Below are 15,210 nucleotides of genomic sequence, written 5' to 3'. Positions count from 1 at the left end.
GTCATTCGTGAATGTCTCACACGTTTTTCATTAGAAATAACATTGGTTTATATGACAATTATTATATAATGTTTATCATTATCAGATCGGTTGTTACTATCAATAATAATAATAATAATAATGATAATTATTATTATTACTACGAATCAGCACTACCATTTTTAATACTCCAAAATGAAGATACTTTCAAGAGTTATTCTAAGATAAATTAAAAAAAAAAAAATGTTTATTCTAATTACAAATGATTTAATTCATTCTCATTTATCATAGAAAAGTATAGAAATAAAAGGAAAAGAAAAAGAAAAAAGAAATTGACAGATTGGAATGTGGTATTATCAACTTTAAAATTCGTATAATAAAGTAACAGAGAAATGATACATGTAACATAAAAAAAAAAAAAAAGAAAAACCATATTTAGAAGATTATTATTTTGCTAATTGCTTTTCTTATCTTTTTTAGTTATATTGTTTCTTTTTAAATGTATGTATATATATATGTAATAATTGCACATATTTGTAATGATACATGTAACATAAAAAAGAAAAAAAAAGAAAAAACCATATTTAGAAGATTATTATTTTGCTAATTGCTTTTCTTATCTTTTTTAGTTATATTGTTTCTTTTTAAATGTATGTATATATATATGTAATAATTGCACATATTTGTAAATTGCTCATTTAATGAAAGGACATTTTAAATATTTAATCATTTTGATGTAAAACATTTGTGCGTAACGTGTAGCTTTCACAGCAGCTCATAATTACGAAATCTATATTAAAGAAGACAATAAATTTTATCGACTTGAGTTATTCGTGCATCAGCTGCCATTGTTTGTTGAATACGCTTTAATAGAAGAATTTATATATATATATATATATATATATATATATATATATATATATATATATATATATATATATATATATATATATATATATATATATACTGTTCTTTTTATATTGTATATATAAATCATAAAAGTTCCAAGATTAACATCTTACAAATAAAAACTATATATATATATATATTAATCAAGAAATATATACTGAAGGTTGTGTTAAAATCTTAACAAATTCCAGGCTTCACTTTGAAATATTGTTAATAACTGAGAAACCTTTGATAAAGTTTAAACAAATCGCATACTACATCTTGTTGCTAATAATATAAATGTAAACTATATATATAACTGATATTTTTCTTTTCTTTCTTTCTTTCTTTTTTTTTTTTTTTTTTTTTTTTTTTTATATTTACATAATATTTTTTAAGGCTGCAATAAATTGTACTTATGCTCAAATATATTATCATTACCTGTAATAAGACATAACATTACAACTATAACATAAATTTCGAATATAAAACAAACATATTATTAAATCTCTTCATAAACCAATCAATCTTTAGACACTTATGACTGTTGTATGTGAGACATTTACAACTCCAACATTATTGATTTTGCAGACATATACATACATACAAATAATAATAATGCAAGTACATACATTTTATCTCGCAACAAAAGAAAATGTCTCTTTTTTTTTTTTTTTTGTCAGTTTCTGTAATTATATGAAGGATTAAGATCGTAATATTCTAAACAATCACCTTCTTTAGTCACATTTTTAAAGAGGTAAAAAGTTTAATGCCTATGGAAAAACATATTTTTGGCTGTCGAGGATGATATCTATGAAACAAAAATTTTCGTATATCTTCAAATATATGAATACATATATATATATACGTAATTGTCATGGGTAAAAATAAAATGTGAGATCTAAGAGGTATCAATTATTTTAAAAGAAAAAAGAAAAAAGGAAAAAAGAAAAAAGAAAAAACAAACGAAATTACAATACTTTTTGATTTTTCCATATCTTGTTTCCTATCCTGAGGACAATGCAACTGTATATAAAAATGACTAAGCGCGTAAGATAACATCTACACGTTAGATATAAAATTATGTATTACAGCAAAGAGAGAAAGAGAGAGAATAAGATAGAGAGAAAAGTTCCTTTAAATGTTTTGTAATCTATTTAATAAATAATAATAGGTAAAGCTCAAAAATTGACCTTGGAAATTGAAACGATTTAAATCGTCGTTTTTTTTTTTCTTTACATCCATTTGATCAACAGTTTATATATTTATATATGAATAATTTTGAAGATAGATTTATTTTTTTGTTCACATGAATTATACATCATGTTTCTACGTATTTTTGGAATATTAAGAGAATCCAAGGTCAAAATGTGAGAAGCGACGACAAAACGACGACGGAGCGATAATGGAATGACAATGGAACTTGACAATGAAGCGATTATAAAAGCGAGATAATGAAGCGAGAAGTAGAAAGATATATATATATATATATATATATATATATATATATGTATATATATATATATATATGTTGTGTGTGTATGTGAATGAATACAAGTAGTATACAACCTACTGGGTAGTGGCCTCCAAATCCTCCTTAGATGGAACAGACCTTAATCGATGAGAATACCAATGAAATCAACTAAACTTAGCTTAATATTTGGTGATTAGCAAAACCTATAAAAGCAGACTGAACGTTGTAATGATAATGTAGTGTATATGAAAAAAAAAGAAAAGTACAAGTGAGGAGAAGGAAAAAAAGGACAATTCGACTGTCTCTTTGATCATCCGCCAAGCAATTCTGTGTGTATGCTTTCTTTTACAAAATTACCAAAAACCTCCCGCACTACGTCCACCAGGTGGATTGTTAACACGAATGCAAGCTCTTCGTGCCTCTTCGACGTCCTCTGTAATAACAAAAACATATTTTACATTTAATTATTCATATCGAGTTTTACCTATAAGGATTATACAACAAACAATATTTTTATTTTAAATTATAAATCCTCGAATTAAATAAGAAACTTATGTTATTCACCGCTGATAGAGAATGTAGAATCCTGTAAATTTCTTTGTCCTTCTAATCGAGGACCTTTTGATGATGGCGTCATAATTGCAGAGTCAGGTAAAGTGGGTATACAATCGACTGGTGCTAATTTCGGTTTAGGACTTTCATGAGTACCGTTTGTTTGATTATTATGCAAAGCAGCTGCTGCGGCTGCTGCCTTTGCTGCTTCTCTAGCTTTAGCAATAGCAGCATCCTCCTCGGCATACTTCTTTGCTTCTGCTTCCGTTCGTGGTACACCTCTAGGTCTCTGAAAGAAACCAATGTATATATATATATATATATATATATATATACATCGATCTCCTGCTTTCTAATTTATTTACAAACAATATATGTATATACCTTCTCACGTTCTTCTATCATGTCGTATACATAATTGCAGAACGTTGGTGTCTCTACGAACTTTCCAAAACCATGAACGGCTTTTAATTCACACTCGTCCACACATACACGACCGTTTACGATAACGTATTCAGGTACACCATGAACTTCCATACCCTATTTTAAGATCAAACATAAAAAAAAAGAAAAGATAATAATCAAATAATATATGTAAATGTTGATGTATATTGTGAAATCAGTGTTCAAATAATCACCTCAAAAATATTAAAATCAACAGCTTGTACATGAGTCTGAGCAGAAATCGTACGTTTCCTATTAGGATCCCAAACAACGATGTCGGCGTCAGAGCCTACAGCGATCACTCCTTTTCTAGGATAAATATTAAATATTTTTGCTGCGTTTGTACTGGTAACTGCAACAAATCTCGTAGGATCCATGATTCCTGCGTGTACTCCTTTTTCCCATACCACGGACATTCTATCCTCGACTCCGTTAACTCCATTTGGTATTTTGGAAAAGTCATCTTTACCCAAAGCTTTTTGTTCGGTATTGAAGGTACAATTATCACTGCCAGTTAATTGAAGACCATCCCTAATCAAATTCATATGAATTAATTCTAAAATCCAAGTAAACAATATATTATATGAAAATATCTCAACATAATAATTATGTATATTTATCGATTACCTTGACATCGAAGACTCGGCTAAAAGTTTTAACTTAAAATGAAGAAAGAAGAAACGCAACAATATATTCGCCAATTGAGAAATATTAGTTGTCTATAAAATGATCAACGACGAGAGTTAATCGTTTATGTAAATTTTAACATTGTAAACTATTGCATAAAAAAAAAAAAAAAAAAAAAAAAAACTTGTGCAGTAAACGCTCAATTAAGTATATAATACGACGTGTGCAACTTCCCACGCTGCATCAATGAAAATGAAGATCAGTTGATCAGACTAATGTGTCATAGTCTTTTACTGGCTCTATGTCTTGACATAGACAAATACACATGTATGTAACTTTATACAAATACACATGTAGGTCGCTTAGAAATTCATTTTAGAGCAAAAATGTAGAAAGAAAAGAAAAGAAAGGGAAAAAAAGAATCTACTTCGAGGAGATCTAATCTCTTTTTTTCTTTTTTTTTTTTTTTTTACTTACTGAGCCAAATGTTCGATTAGATATGCAGGTGTAGTCGAATCTGGCCTTAGAGGTGGACTAGTTACAAAACTTCTTGCTTTTTCGATATCTTTTCCGTATTGTTCAGTACCATCGATACCCACATTACTTGCTAGAGTTTCTCCAAAGACGATGACACCTTCGGTTCTTTTCGCGGACACAACATCGGCAGCTGACTTGCTCGACACCGCTGAGATATACAGTGGACTATTCACCTAAACGCGATATTGATATATCTCTCATTGGAATTATTATTACATTTTTCTAACTGATCTTTTCCCCATCAAATATTAATAATAATAATAATAATAATAACAATAATAATAATAATAATAATAATAATAATAATAATAATAATAATAATAATAATAACAATAATAATAATAATCAAGCGATAACTATACATTTACCTACACATCAAAGTTTGATAATGAATGCATTAATCCATACATATGTAAATATCATTACTTTCTATTTCTTTGACAAAATATATAATAACATATAATAGTGCCGATTATATAACTAATCATCATTCCAATAAGGCCAACGAAATGGAACACAAGTAAATATAAAATTAGCTACTGGCCAAGAAATAGCAGCAAGCATGCTCAACGAATTTCGAAGGTAAAGTTCGGATATAAAGGAAATTTCTAAATATAAATTTTTGGCCCCGCACGCAAAGAGAGGAAGGAAGCTTTATAAGATTTGAAACGTCAATAGGGAGGTCTAGATAACGGCAATTGGCCTATTTTATTGAAATTTAACTTTCTCGGATGTTAACAGTTAATTTAGTGTCTGTGTGGTGTTAAAGATAGGTAACTATCATTTGTACTAAGTAACAGATAACACGCAAAGGATTGATATAATGAAAAGTATAAAAAAAAAAGAAAGAAAAAAAAAAGAATTAAAAAAAAGGAGGTCGAGGTAATTGTTCTACATAAAATTTATCTTCGGAAGCCGTTCATCGGATGTCAAGGTTACCGTAAAATAAATATTACAGTGGCTTCACGACTCACCTTGCCAAATAATTTAAAAGTACAAGAGGTGTATTCGGATCTGGCCTAAGAGGTGGACTTAAAACGTGTCCCGCGGCGTGCCTCCAACATTTATGCGTGTAGTTGGTACCATCAGTACCAACAGCAGCTGCCAAGGTCTCGCCAAAGACGCAAACATTGCGTTTACGAGCAGCTTCCACGGCTTCTGCGCCACTACGACTCATCACATGCAATACGTACAGCGGACAATTTACCTAAGCGTGCAAAAAGTTACTCTCGCTGGTTCGCATCCCTAATTTTTTATATACTAGTACCAAACTACACACACACATATATATATATGTAAAAAAAACATTCTTATATATATATATATATATAAACAATTGTCTTTTTTTACATATGTCCTATATATAGATTAAAAATATCTAAATATTTCTGTTTCTTTTCTTTCCATTGTTTTTATATAAAAATATTTGTATATAATATTGTATATATATATATTTATTTATTTATTTATCTTTTATTTATTTGTCTTTACGCCTAACGCAAATACGACTTATCTAAAATAAAGTGCCCAAATATAAATGATACTTTTCATTAATATCTAAAGTAACAAAAAAAAAAAAAAAAAAAAAAAAATTATTTTCATTTACTTACGATATACTTTACGTATAAGGGATACATGCATAAGTGCAGGACACTTCGAAAATGTGATACGTGCAAGAGACGGATAAGAATACACATACAAAATAGAAAAAAAGAAAAAAGAAGAACAACGATGAAAAAAAGAACAAAACAAAGAAAAAGAAAGACAAATAAATAAAAGTTCTTTTACAAGAATAAACTAATGCAATTAAATAGACGAGCTAATGGCATGAGGAAGTAACATTGCGAGGCTTGTTTTAGAACTTTAGCATACCTGACTTGCTATCATACAAGCTCTGGTCACTGCTTCCGCTTCAACTTCTTCAGGTCGTGACATTTCATGACCTTCTGGTCCGGTCACTCCAGCAGCTAATAATTTTTTAATATTCTAAAATAATAATAATAATAAAAAATATATATATATATATATCTTTTTTAGTTTTCTTTTTATACCAAAAAAATTATTATAATCATCATAAATGATTATTATAATTTATCTACCTCAGCAATAATATCGCCATTTTCGGCATGAACCATAGCCAATGCTCCCAATTCTTTACAAGCTTTGAATACTTCGATTAAATCAATATCCCTCAACATGAAAGAATAAGTCATGAACGTTTTAAAACTGTTTACGCCGTGTTCTTTCGTCAATAACGTCATTTCTTCTTTTATCTGAAAAGAAAAGAACAAAAAAGAACAAAAAAAAGAACGAAAAAAAAAAACAAAAAAAAAATTGTAAAAATTATGATTAATTGTTACGAATTAATTCTCGTTCTTTCTAGATCATTTTAAAATCCATAAAGAACAGATAGGATTAAATAAAGATTATAGAGATCATTCTAGGTGATCTAGAAAATCATTCTAGATCATTCTGAGATCTATAAAAGTGAAGACATATAGGATCAAATAAGGAATAGTAATTAATTCCATTCATCCGATCGCTACTTATGCGATTTCCTCATCCTACGTTTTAGTATTCAGTTAACGATCGAAGTTACGGTTACAAGTCGGGACTACTACATAGAGACTACTAGAGACTTGCAATCACCGGATTGGGAGATTAAAGTTCTTGCGTTGTCCTTATCTGTAAATCATTCGATTCGATGCACTCCTACTATTTTTGGAAAATTTAAATATATAAAAAAACAAAAATATTTTGAACCTATATATACGTACACAGATACACACATACATATATACATATACATATATATATTTATATATATATATATATATATATATGTAATAAATTTTATATGTTATGTAATAAGAGAAAAGAGGTCGACCGACAAAGATAGGAAAAGAGAAACTTTCTTTTCTAGAAAAGGATTCGTCTTATGGCAATTATCTCATTCTGAATGACTAACCGGGAGGAGCATGAGCCGTATCGGACTTGACACAATGACCTCGCGAATCGTGTAACAAGCCTATCTTCTTAACACATTGAAACAACTCGTGAGATAGGAAAAAACGAATAGTTCATTGGATTGAGTAAAAAGTGACCGTGAAAACAGATAATTTATCATCTGTGATGGTATTGTATTCCGAGCGATTCTTCTTTCTTTTTTTATTGATACGCATATAAAATATCATAACGTCATTTTATTAAAAATAAACTATAAATAAAATACTACAATAAAAATATTATAAAGTATCATTTCTTCTTGTATTAAAAATAAATATAAAAATTAAAAATGTTTAATAATATTTTCTTATATTATAAAAATAAACATTAATAAATGCTTACTTTTGGACTCCAAGATGTAACAGCCACGTGAAGAGCATAATCACAGCAAACCTTTTCATCCGCAATCTGTCTATACTTCTCATAAGCTTCGAGAATGGTTTCATCCTTTTGAGGAAAGGCAAAATCGATAATCATGGTCGTACCACCGGCGACTGCCGCTTTCGTGCCTTGATAAAAATCATCGACTGTTTTGGCACCCATTAATTCCAATTCAAAATGAGTATGCGGGTCTATACCACCTGGCATTACGTATTTTCCACGTGCATCGATGGTCCTTGTACCACCCGGTATAATGAGATTGCGGCCCATTTGTCTGTGAGAAAACCCAAAATATTTCTATTCTAAAATAGTTCACTGTTTTTTTTATTTTTTTTTTTTTTTTATTTTTTTTTTTTTTTTTTTTTTTTTTAATACTTTAATTATAATAGATGTTATCATGTATATAATTTATTGTACTAAGGGATTAAAATTAGGTTCTATTTATCTATAAGAAGCAAAAAAAAAAAGTAAATAAGTAAATAAATAAACTCTTCTAAAAATATTCTATAAAACTGTGCACTCTCGTTCTCTTTTAATTCTATTTGTTCCATAAATAAGTCACTAGTTTGAAAATAAACATAATTATTATCTAATTTATGATCCTCTAAGGATTAAAACAACGATGAAAGTTAACCGCTTATCTAATATCGCAATTTCTAGACCATGAGACTATTCCATGAGAGAAGTCACGTTCTCGTATCTAACAAATCGCATTGGTTAATACGGCCAACGCATTATATGCGTCTGCCCGCACTCCATTTATGCTTTGATAATAAAGAAACTAGCTTATCGTATCGTGGAAATGTTTCATGCGAATATTACACATTGAATAAATAGTGACAAACATAGAATTTTTTCTAAAATGAATTTTTATCTTCTATAATATTATTAAATGTCACATACTTTGTGTGTGTGTGTGTGTATGTGTGTGTTAAGATTTTTTAAAGTTATATAATTTGTTTTTTATACAGGAAAAAAAATATATATATATATAATTATAAAATCTTTTATTTCGTATAGACAAAAAAAAGAAGAAGAAGATAAATTATAATTAATTAACATGTATCATTAATTTCTCAGCTAATAATACCATCCTCGATGCAATTATATTAGCATAAGTAATACTATAACTTTCACATTATATCACTTTTACATACATGAAAAAGAAAATGAAAAGTAAAATTGTATTAGTATTAATTAACGTCCATTATTAATTTCACAGCTAATAATACCATTCATTTGTATCTTGATATTAATTTGACACATGGTCGAATCTAATCAACAAATATATTATTAATTTCTCACCTAATAATGCCATCCTCGATGTAAACGTCACTATCGATTATACCATCCTCGTTAACAACTTTTCCATTCTTGATCAATAATCGATTCTGCGCGCTCTGGAAAAAAAGAAAAACAAATAAATTAAGAATTATGATTATTAAAATGATTAGAAAAGAAAAAAAAAATTAAATAAAATGGATGAAGAATGAAATGATAAAAAAAAAAATGACCAAAAAAAGTACGATAAAAATCCTAATTCGAGGGTGTACCCTTACGATATATTTAATATACGTACACATACATATATACAAGAGATTATGGTTGCGCCCCCGTCCTTGATATTCGTTTGTAGGCTGTTTCGAGCACGTCCGGTTGCGTCGATTAGTATGCGCGCATTACTATAGATATAATGTATTATGGCAGGGTATATCAATCGGTGTGCGCGTGTGTGTATGGTTCTATAAGAGTAGAATTGTGAACACGCGCGCGCAACACGCACTTCCGGCCAATACCAAATTATAAGGGCGTACACGCGTAGTACGAGTACGACGTTCGATAAGCGTTCAACAAACTTGTTTTCACCTACTCTTATCTCTAGTATTTTACAAAAAATGATTCCACCTTCCTAGATATTTCCAATCGATAAATAGATTGATAATATGGCAATGATTGTATTGAACTGACAGATAAATATACTATTTTTTGTTTTTCTTCTAATAAGTAGACAGATTTTATCTGAAATTTTATCAGTTAAGTAAAATATAATGAAAAATAAATTACTTATTCATCTTAGATAAAAATTAAATTTAAAAGCATTTGAATAAAATAAACATTATTTTATATCAATATATATTGTAGGATTAATGTTTACTTTCCAGATGAGAGTATCATATTTATAGACCATAACTTTAATCTTAAAAATGAGAGAGATAATTCTACTGCTCATAAAGAATTTGAATTATATAAGTATAACATTATTAGAGAGAATGGATCGATGATTGTCATTAATAATTTAGATATAAATAGAAAGAAATATGTACGCTGTTAAGACTTACGACTAATAGTAGGGAAAAAAAAGGGAAGTTAAATGGAAAGAATGAATGGGGGTGAAACCAAGAGCAAGGGGTTAAAAATAAAGAGCTCGGTCGCAAAAACACGTATGCACGCATAAAAAGAAAAAAAGAAAACGTAGGCGACGTCGTTCCTTTGAATGGGCGCTTATTTTTTCGACGAGTACCACACCATAGTGAGTTCGGCAAGGGAAAGATGAAAAAAGTGGAAGAGAAAGAGGGATGATGATTCAAAGAAGAAGCAGAAGAGGGAAAGTGCTGAAAAAGGACAATCCAACTGTTTTCGTCCCCTGGTGAGAAGGAAGAGGAGAAGGAGGAGGAGTAAAGGGTGGTGGTGGCTTTTAAAACCGTAAGCTTTTGTTTCCTCGTGTCCCTTTTTCACTATCCACTTTGTCCCTCTTTTATCGTTCCCTAACGTCACGACATCTTTCCACTTTCGAGCAAATCTTAAAAACTTTTCTAACGATTTCTAACGATAAGCGACAAAAGATATTCTTTCATCGGCGCATTAGATTTATTTTCGAATGTGAATTTTCGAAAGAGAAACACGCAAGTTTTTCTTTCATATGACTTTCCTGTCATCCTTGAAAAGCTTTCGCTCATTAAATCACACATATGCGTTTCATGTGTCAGAGAGAAGATCGTTTCTTACGATATTTTCAGTCTAACGTCGGAGCTTAAAATACGTTTCACGTAGACAAACACACACACACACACATACACACACACATACTGAAAAGCAGCAGCCTTGGTGAACCCTTCGAGAAGAAAGAAAAAAAAAAGGCTCACGCGGGTTTGGTTCATGCTTTGTCCTCTAAACACATTGGTAAAACAGATTGAACATATTCGAAACGATTTGTCTCTTCGTTTATGTTTTCTCTTTCTCTTTCTCTCTTTCTCTCTCTCTCTCTCTCTCTCTCTCTCTCTCTCTCTCTCTCTCTCTCTCTCTCTCTCTCTCTCTCTCTCTCTGTTTCTCTTTCTCGCTGTACTAATTCTAATGCATTAATTTTGTGCATTCATTCGATCCAAAAAAAAAAAATACCTTTTTTAAAACTAGATCGATGATTATATAGCCTTCGCATGTTCCCTTTCGGAACACGATAAGGTCTGTTATCACAAGTAAATTGCTACCATGATCGAATCGCGAATCTATAGTTTCATCGTGTCGGATCGTACCACATCGCAGAGATAAAAATACTTTTGCGAATTACGCATTTAGATCCACCTAACATTTACGAGAGCTTCGTGAACTCTTCTCGATCTATAAATCCTTTTTCTTTTTCTTTCTTTTCTTTTTCTTCTTCTTCTTCTTCTTCTTCTTCATAGTTTCGATGGAAGATAACAGATCTTATCTCACCGGTTTTTCTTTTTCTTTTTTCTTTTATTTAATTAGACTTGTTTAAATTCATATATATATATATATATATTTTTTTTTTTTCTATTAGAATTAAACATATTAATCATTTTTGATATTATGCACACCTACACTGCATATATGTATCTATATATGTACATCCGTCGCATATCGTGTTCATTAAGGTCAAGAAAAGTAACTAACGGCTCTCTTCTCTCTTTCTCTCTCTCATCAGAAGAACAGAAATTTTCTTTTAGAACTTGTATCGAAAGAACTAGACTCTATTACCATTAATGAGAGAATCTTACAAACTTGTTTAGTAGGAGAGTTAAGTGGTTCGCGTGCATAAACATATGTCCTGATTTTATCTTTGGGAGGGGAAAGGGGGAAAGGAGGAGGAAAGGGATCAAATCAAAAGTAAATATTACAAAACATTGCAATTTACATTACTGTGCAAAATGTGTCCACAAAGTATTCATTCAGTACATACACGTGTATGTACATATACATACATACATACATACATATATACATATGTGTATATATATATATACCTATGTGTTTTTCGATCTTTTCAAAAGAAAATATAAGTCAACAAGTGTTGTTAACAAAGTAACAGTAGCTTCGTACGTGTACCATATATTTGTTCGGTAAAAAATGCAAAGCCATACATTTCAATGGTGAGAATTCCTTGACATAATGAAGTAACGATTTCAAAGAAGAAGACTCTTAGTTACATTTTCCTCGTTGACGCGTGTAAATATGTAAACGGGTCGGGTAAGACAACTGTTCTTTGCTTTGATCTAGTTCCATTATCCTAAATGCAATAAACTGAGGAAACAGCAGACATAGATCACACCTGGTTTAACCGTATTATTCCGTGCATCTATTTATATTTTCCAAATAACGTTTTTTTACGAATAGTAATTTCGAAACGAAAATTACTATGAGATATCGATTTGACGTATTGTTGTGATACGTAAAAATTGATGAACGAGGGAAAAAGAAAAAAATGAAACATAACAATGACATACAACAAAAACATCGATAATACATAACAATAATGTGCAGTATTCAGAATATATATTAAACGAAGTTTCTTTAGTGTGAATGACTTTTCAAAAAAATGTTTGATAATATATTACGTGTAATATATTATTCATATCGATAGAGTGCAATATTGGAACGTATGCTAAACAGTATCTTTAATATGAATGACTTTTACAAATGTGTAATAATATATAACAAGTGACAATATCCGTAGTAACACAAATGACAATATTTTGTTTATTCTGAGAGGAGGGGCAGGGAAGGAAGGAGGCAACAGCAACAAAAAAAAAGATTTATTTCCAATACTATTTGTATCACCCACACAATGTTTAAAGAAAGTTGAAATAGGATAATTAAGTTACATGAACGTAGACGTAACGTTGTTTACTGACACGCATCTCGTTTATATATATATACATATACATATACATATATATATATATATATATATACCTACAGATATATAATCCGAAGCTGACGCGTTTTTCCGACTTTAGGTCGAAGCAGTGTCGACGAACTATTGATTCGCGCACGGGAGAGCTGGCCGTGTTCCCGGTTAGAGAAGCATATCCCAGCAGTGCCGTATTATTTTCCAGGGCCATGGAAAATCCACCCACGCAATTATTTTTTGCAATCTCATTTATTCTTTCGCCATATCGCATATGTGGGGAAGGGGCTGGGGGTAGAGGGTATATGTATGTATATACACGGAAAATTAAATCAGATAGTTACGGTTGAAAATCGAGACGATTGCATATACATGTGTGCATTTACATATACTCGCATTTATATCAGTTGAAAGTTGAATTATAAGGAGAGGGAGGGGGAGTTTATTTGTTACAAAGAAAGGAAAAAAAAAAGAAGAAGAAAAGAGAAAAGAATAGAAAATGGTATTAGGGTCAAAGAACCTTGCACTTTTCAATATATATATATATATATATATAAAAGAAAAGAAAATGTATAGCGAATTACTATTTCCCGTTATATTATTATACGACCGTTCTACTACTCCTCCTCTTCCCTCCTCTTCCTCCTTCTCCTCCTACTCCTCAATCCCTTCTTCTATTTTCTTTTACACTTATGGTGTCTGCTTCCTTCCACGAGATAGAGACTGGCGCGAGCACCAAGACAACTCGGATCAATAAGCCACCAACCTTCCGATTGCCGTAGTGATGCGACAAAAATTAAAATTTTTCGTTTCTTTTTTAACTAACAATACTTTTGTTTCATCTTTTAAACTAATAAATGATAATTTTTTTTTCTTTCCTTTTATATATATATATATATATATATATATATATATATATATATGGAAAATTTTATTACGATTCGATAACGTGTTAATTTAAACGATATAGGCTAGACAGTCTGATATCTACATATATCAAATTATATGTTAAATATATATGTATATATTAAGGGGACAATTATATATGAAAATGAAATTAACAAAATACGATCGTGAAAAAATAGTAATTAATACTTGGGTGTAAACTGAAATTGAATATAATTGACGTTCATAAAGTAATTAATTTTAACGCCACCATACTTTTTTGATAATACCATTATCAAAAAAGTATGGTGACGTTCGTATGACATAAGAAGACAAAAAAATATAATATATATTTATATATATATATACAATTTGTTACTTATTACATATGATTTACTAATTGTATTCAATAGAATATGAAATATCGTTTACCGGTATAGTATTAATACAATATATACGAAGAAACTAAAATAAATAATCGAAGTGAGGCGATTTCAAGGATAGATAGCGCCGCCTTCTCTCCCTTACCACCGTCAAAAAAAAAAAAAAGAAAAAAAAAAGAAGAAAGATGAAACGATTCTACGAAGTTGCCAAGTTCCCTCCTTTTTTTTTTTTTTGTTTTTTTTCTTTTCTACTAACCTGCAGGTGGATGGGCACCTTCTTCACCGGCGTGCTCATCTTCTCAGGTGTAATATCGGTATTTGAGAGAAACGTGTTTCTCTTCGTGTCTAAAAATACCGAGAGAAAGAAAGAGCGAGACAGAGAAAGATTTAAGTTTTTACTTTGTATTTATAAAAGTGAAAGAAAAAGATTTTCTATCACCACCGCGTCAATTGTAACGTAAGAGGTTAGAACGACACAAGCTCGTACTCTCGAGTCAGAAATGCGACTGCGGAGCGATAGACGACGCACTTAGCGTGCGCTCTTCAACCGGTTCCCCCACTATTTTCCTTCGTAACGTCACGTGACCCAACAGTCCCTTCCTTTACTAGCGCGAATATTTGAATCATTGTTTTGCATTTACCCTCGAATATAATCGATGATATTCCGCAGGATATATTAGCGACATCTGTTGATTTTATTTACTTCATTATTAAACGTTCTCGATATTTCGTTACCTTCTGCAGTAAATAAATCGAATTATTAATAAATTAATCTTCAATCAAGTATCATAAGAAATTATAGTTGTAATTATTAATTAATCGATTAATATTTTCAAGAAACATTAAATATTGAATAATTATTATTATTTCCAATAATAAAAGAAAATAAATCATTCAATATTTAATGT

General features: G+C 30.1%; 1 protein-coding gene across 3 annotated transcripts; it reads right to left on the bottom strand.

The window, feature by feature from the left end:
* Positions 1 to 659: 659 nt before the first annotated feature.
* LOC124432112 (dihydropyrimidinase) lies at positions 660 to 14,830 on the bottom strand. 3 transcript variants are annotated; one of them, XM_046980715.1, is made up of 11 exons: positions 14,559 to 14,829; positions 9,194 to 9,288; positions 7,850 to 8,162; positions 6,601 to 6,774; positions 6,374 to 6,487; positions 5,476 to 5,708; positions 3,532 to 3,868; positions 3,278 to 3,433; positions 2,906 to 3,182; positions 2,699 to 2,774; positions 660 to 2,479 (listed from the first exon to the last, which is right to left on the bottom strand). In XM_046980715.1, exons 1-11 carry the CDS (start codon positions 14,595 to 14,597, stop codon positions 2,437 to 2,439), a joined length of 1,857 nt encoding a protein of 618 aa, XP_046836671.1. In that variant the 5' UTR covers positions 14,598 to 14,829; the 3' UTR covers positions 660 to 2,436. The 3 variants fall into 3 exon arrangements, with proteins under 3 accessions (XP_046836671.1, XP_046836670.1, XP_046836672.1); XM_046980714.1 differs by lacking the exon at positions 5,476 to 5,708 and adding an exon at positions 4,442 to 4,674 and having other exon boundaries at positions 14,559 to 14,828; XM_046980716.1 differs by lacking the exons at positions 660 to 2,479; positions 2,699 to 2,774; positions 2,906 to 3,182; positions 3,278 to 3,433; positions 3,532 to 3,868 and adding an exon at positions 4,623 to 4,674 and having other exon boundaries at positions 14,559 to 14,830.
* Positions 14,831 to 15,210: the final 380 nt, after the last annotated feature.

This window comes from Vespa crabro, chromosome 23 (assembly GCF_910589235.1).
Source record: "Vespa crabro chromosome 23, iyVesCrab1.2, whole genome shotgun sequence".
Classification (NCBI taxonomy): Eukaryota; Metazoa; Arthropoda; class Insecta; order Hymenoptera; family Vespidae; genus Vespa; species Vespa crabro.
Note: the sequence above shows the minus strand (reverse complement) of the source record. Positions and strands in the feature narration are given on the sequence as shown.

Excerpts from the sequence above, each read along its gene's own strand:
- LOC124432112 (XM_046980715.1), bottom strand. The coding sequence starts at position 14,597 with ATGAGCACGCCGGTGAAGAAGGTGCCCATCCACCTGCAG. Across the intron at positions 6,488-6,600 it reads ATGGCGATATTATTGCTGAG|AATATTAAAAAATTATTAGC; the intron begins GTAGATAAATTA and ends TTATTATTTTAG. Across the intron at positions 3,869-5,475 it reads CTTTTAAATTATTTGGCAAG|GGATGGTCTTCAATTAACTG; the intron begins GTGAGTCGTGAA and ends GAATTTGATTAG.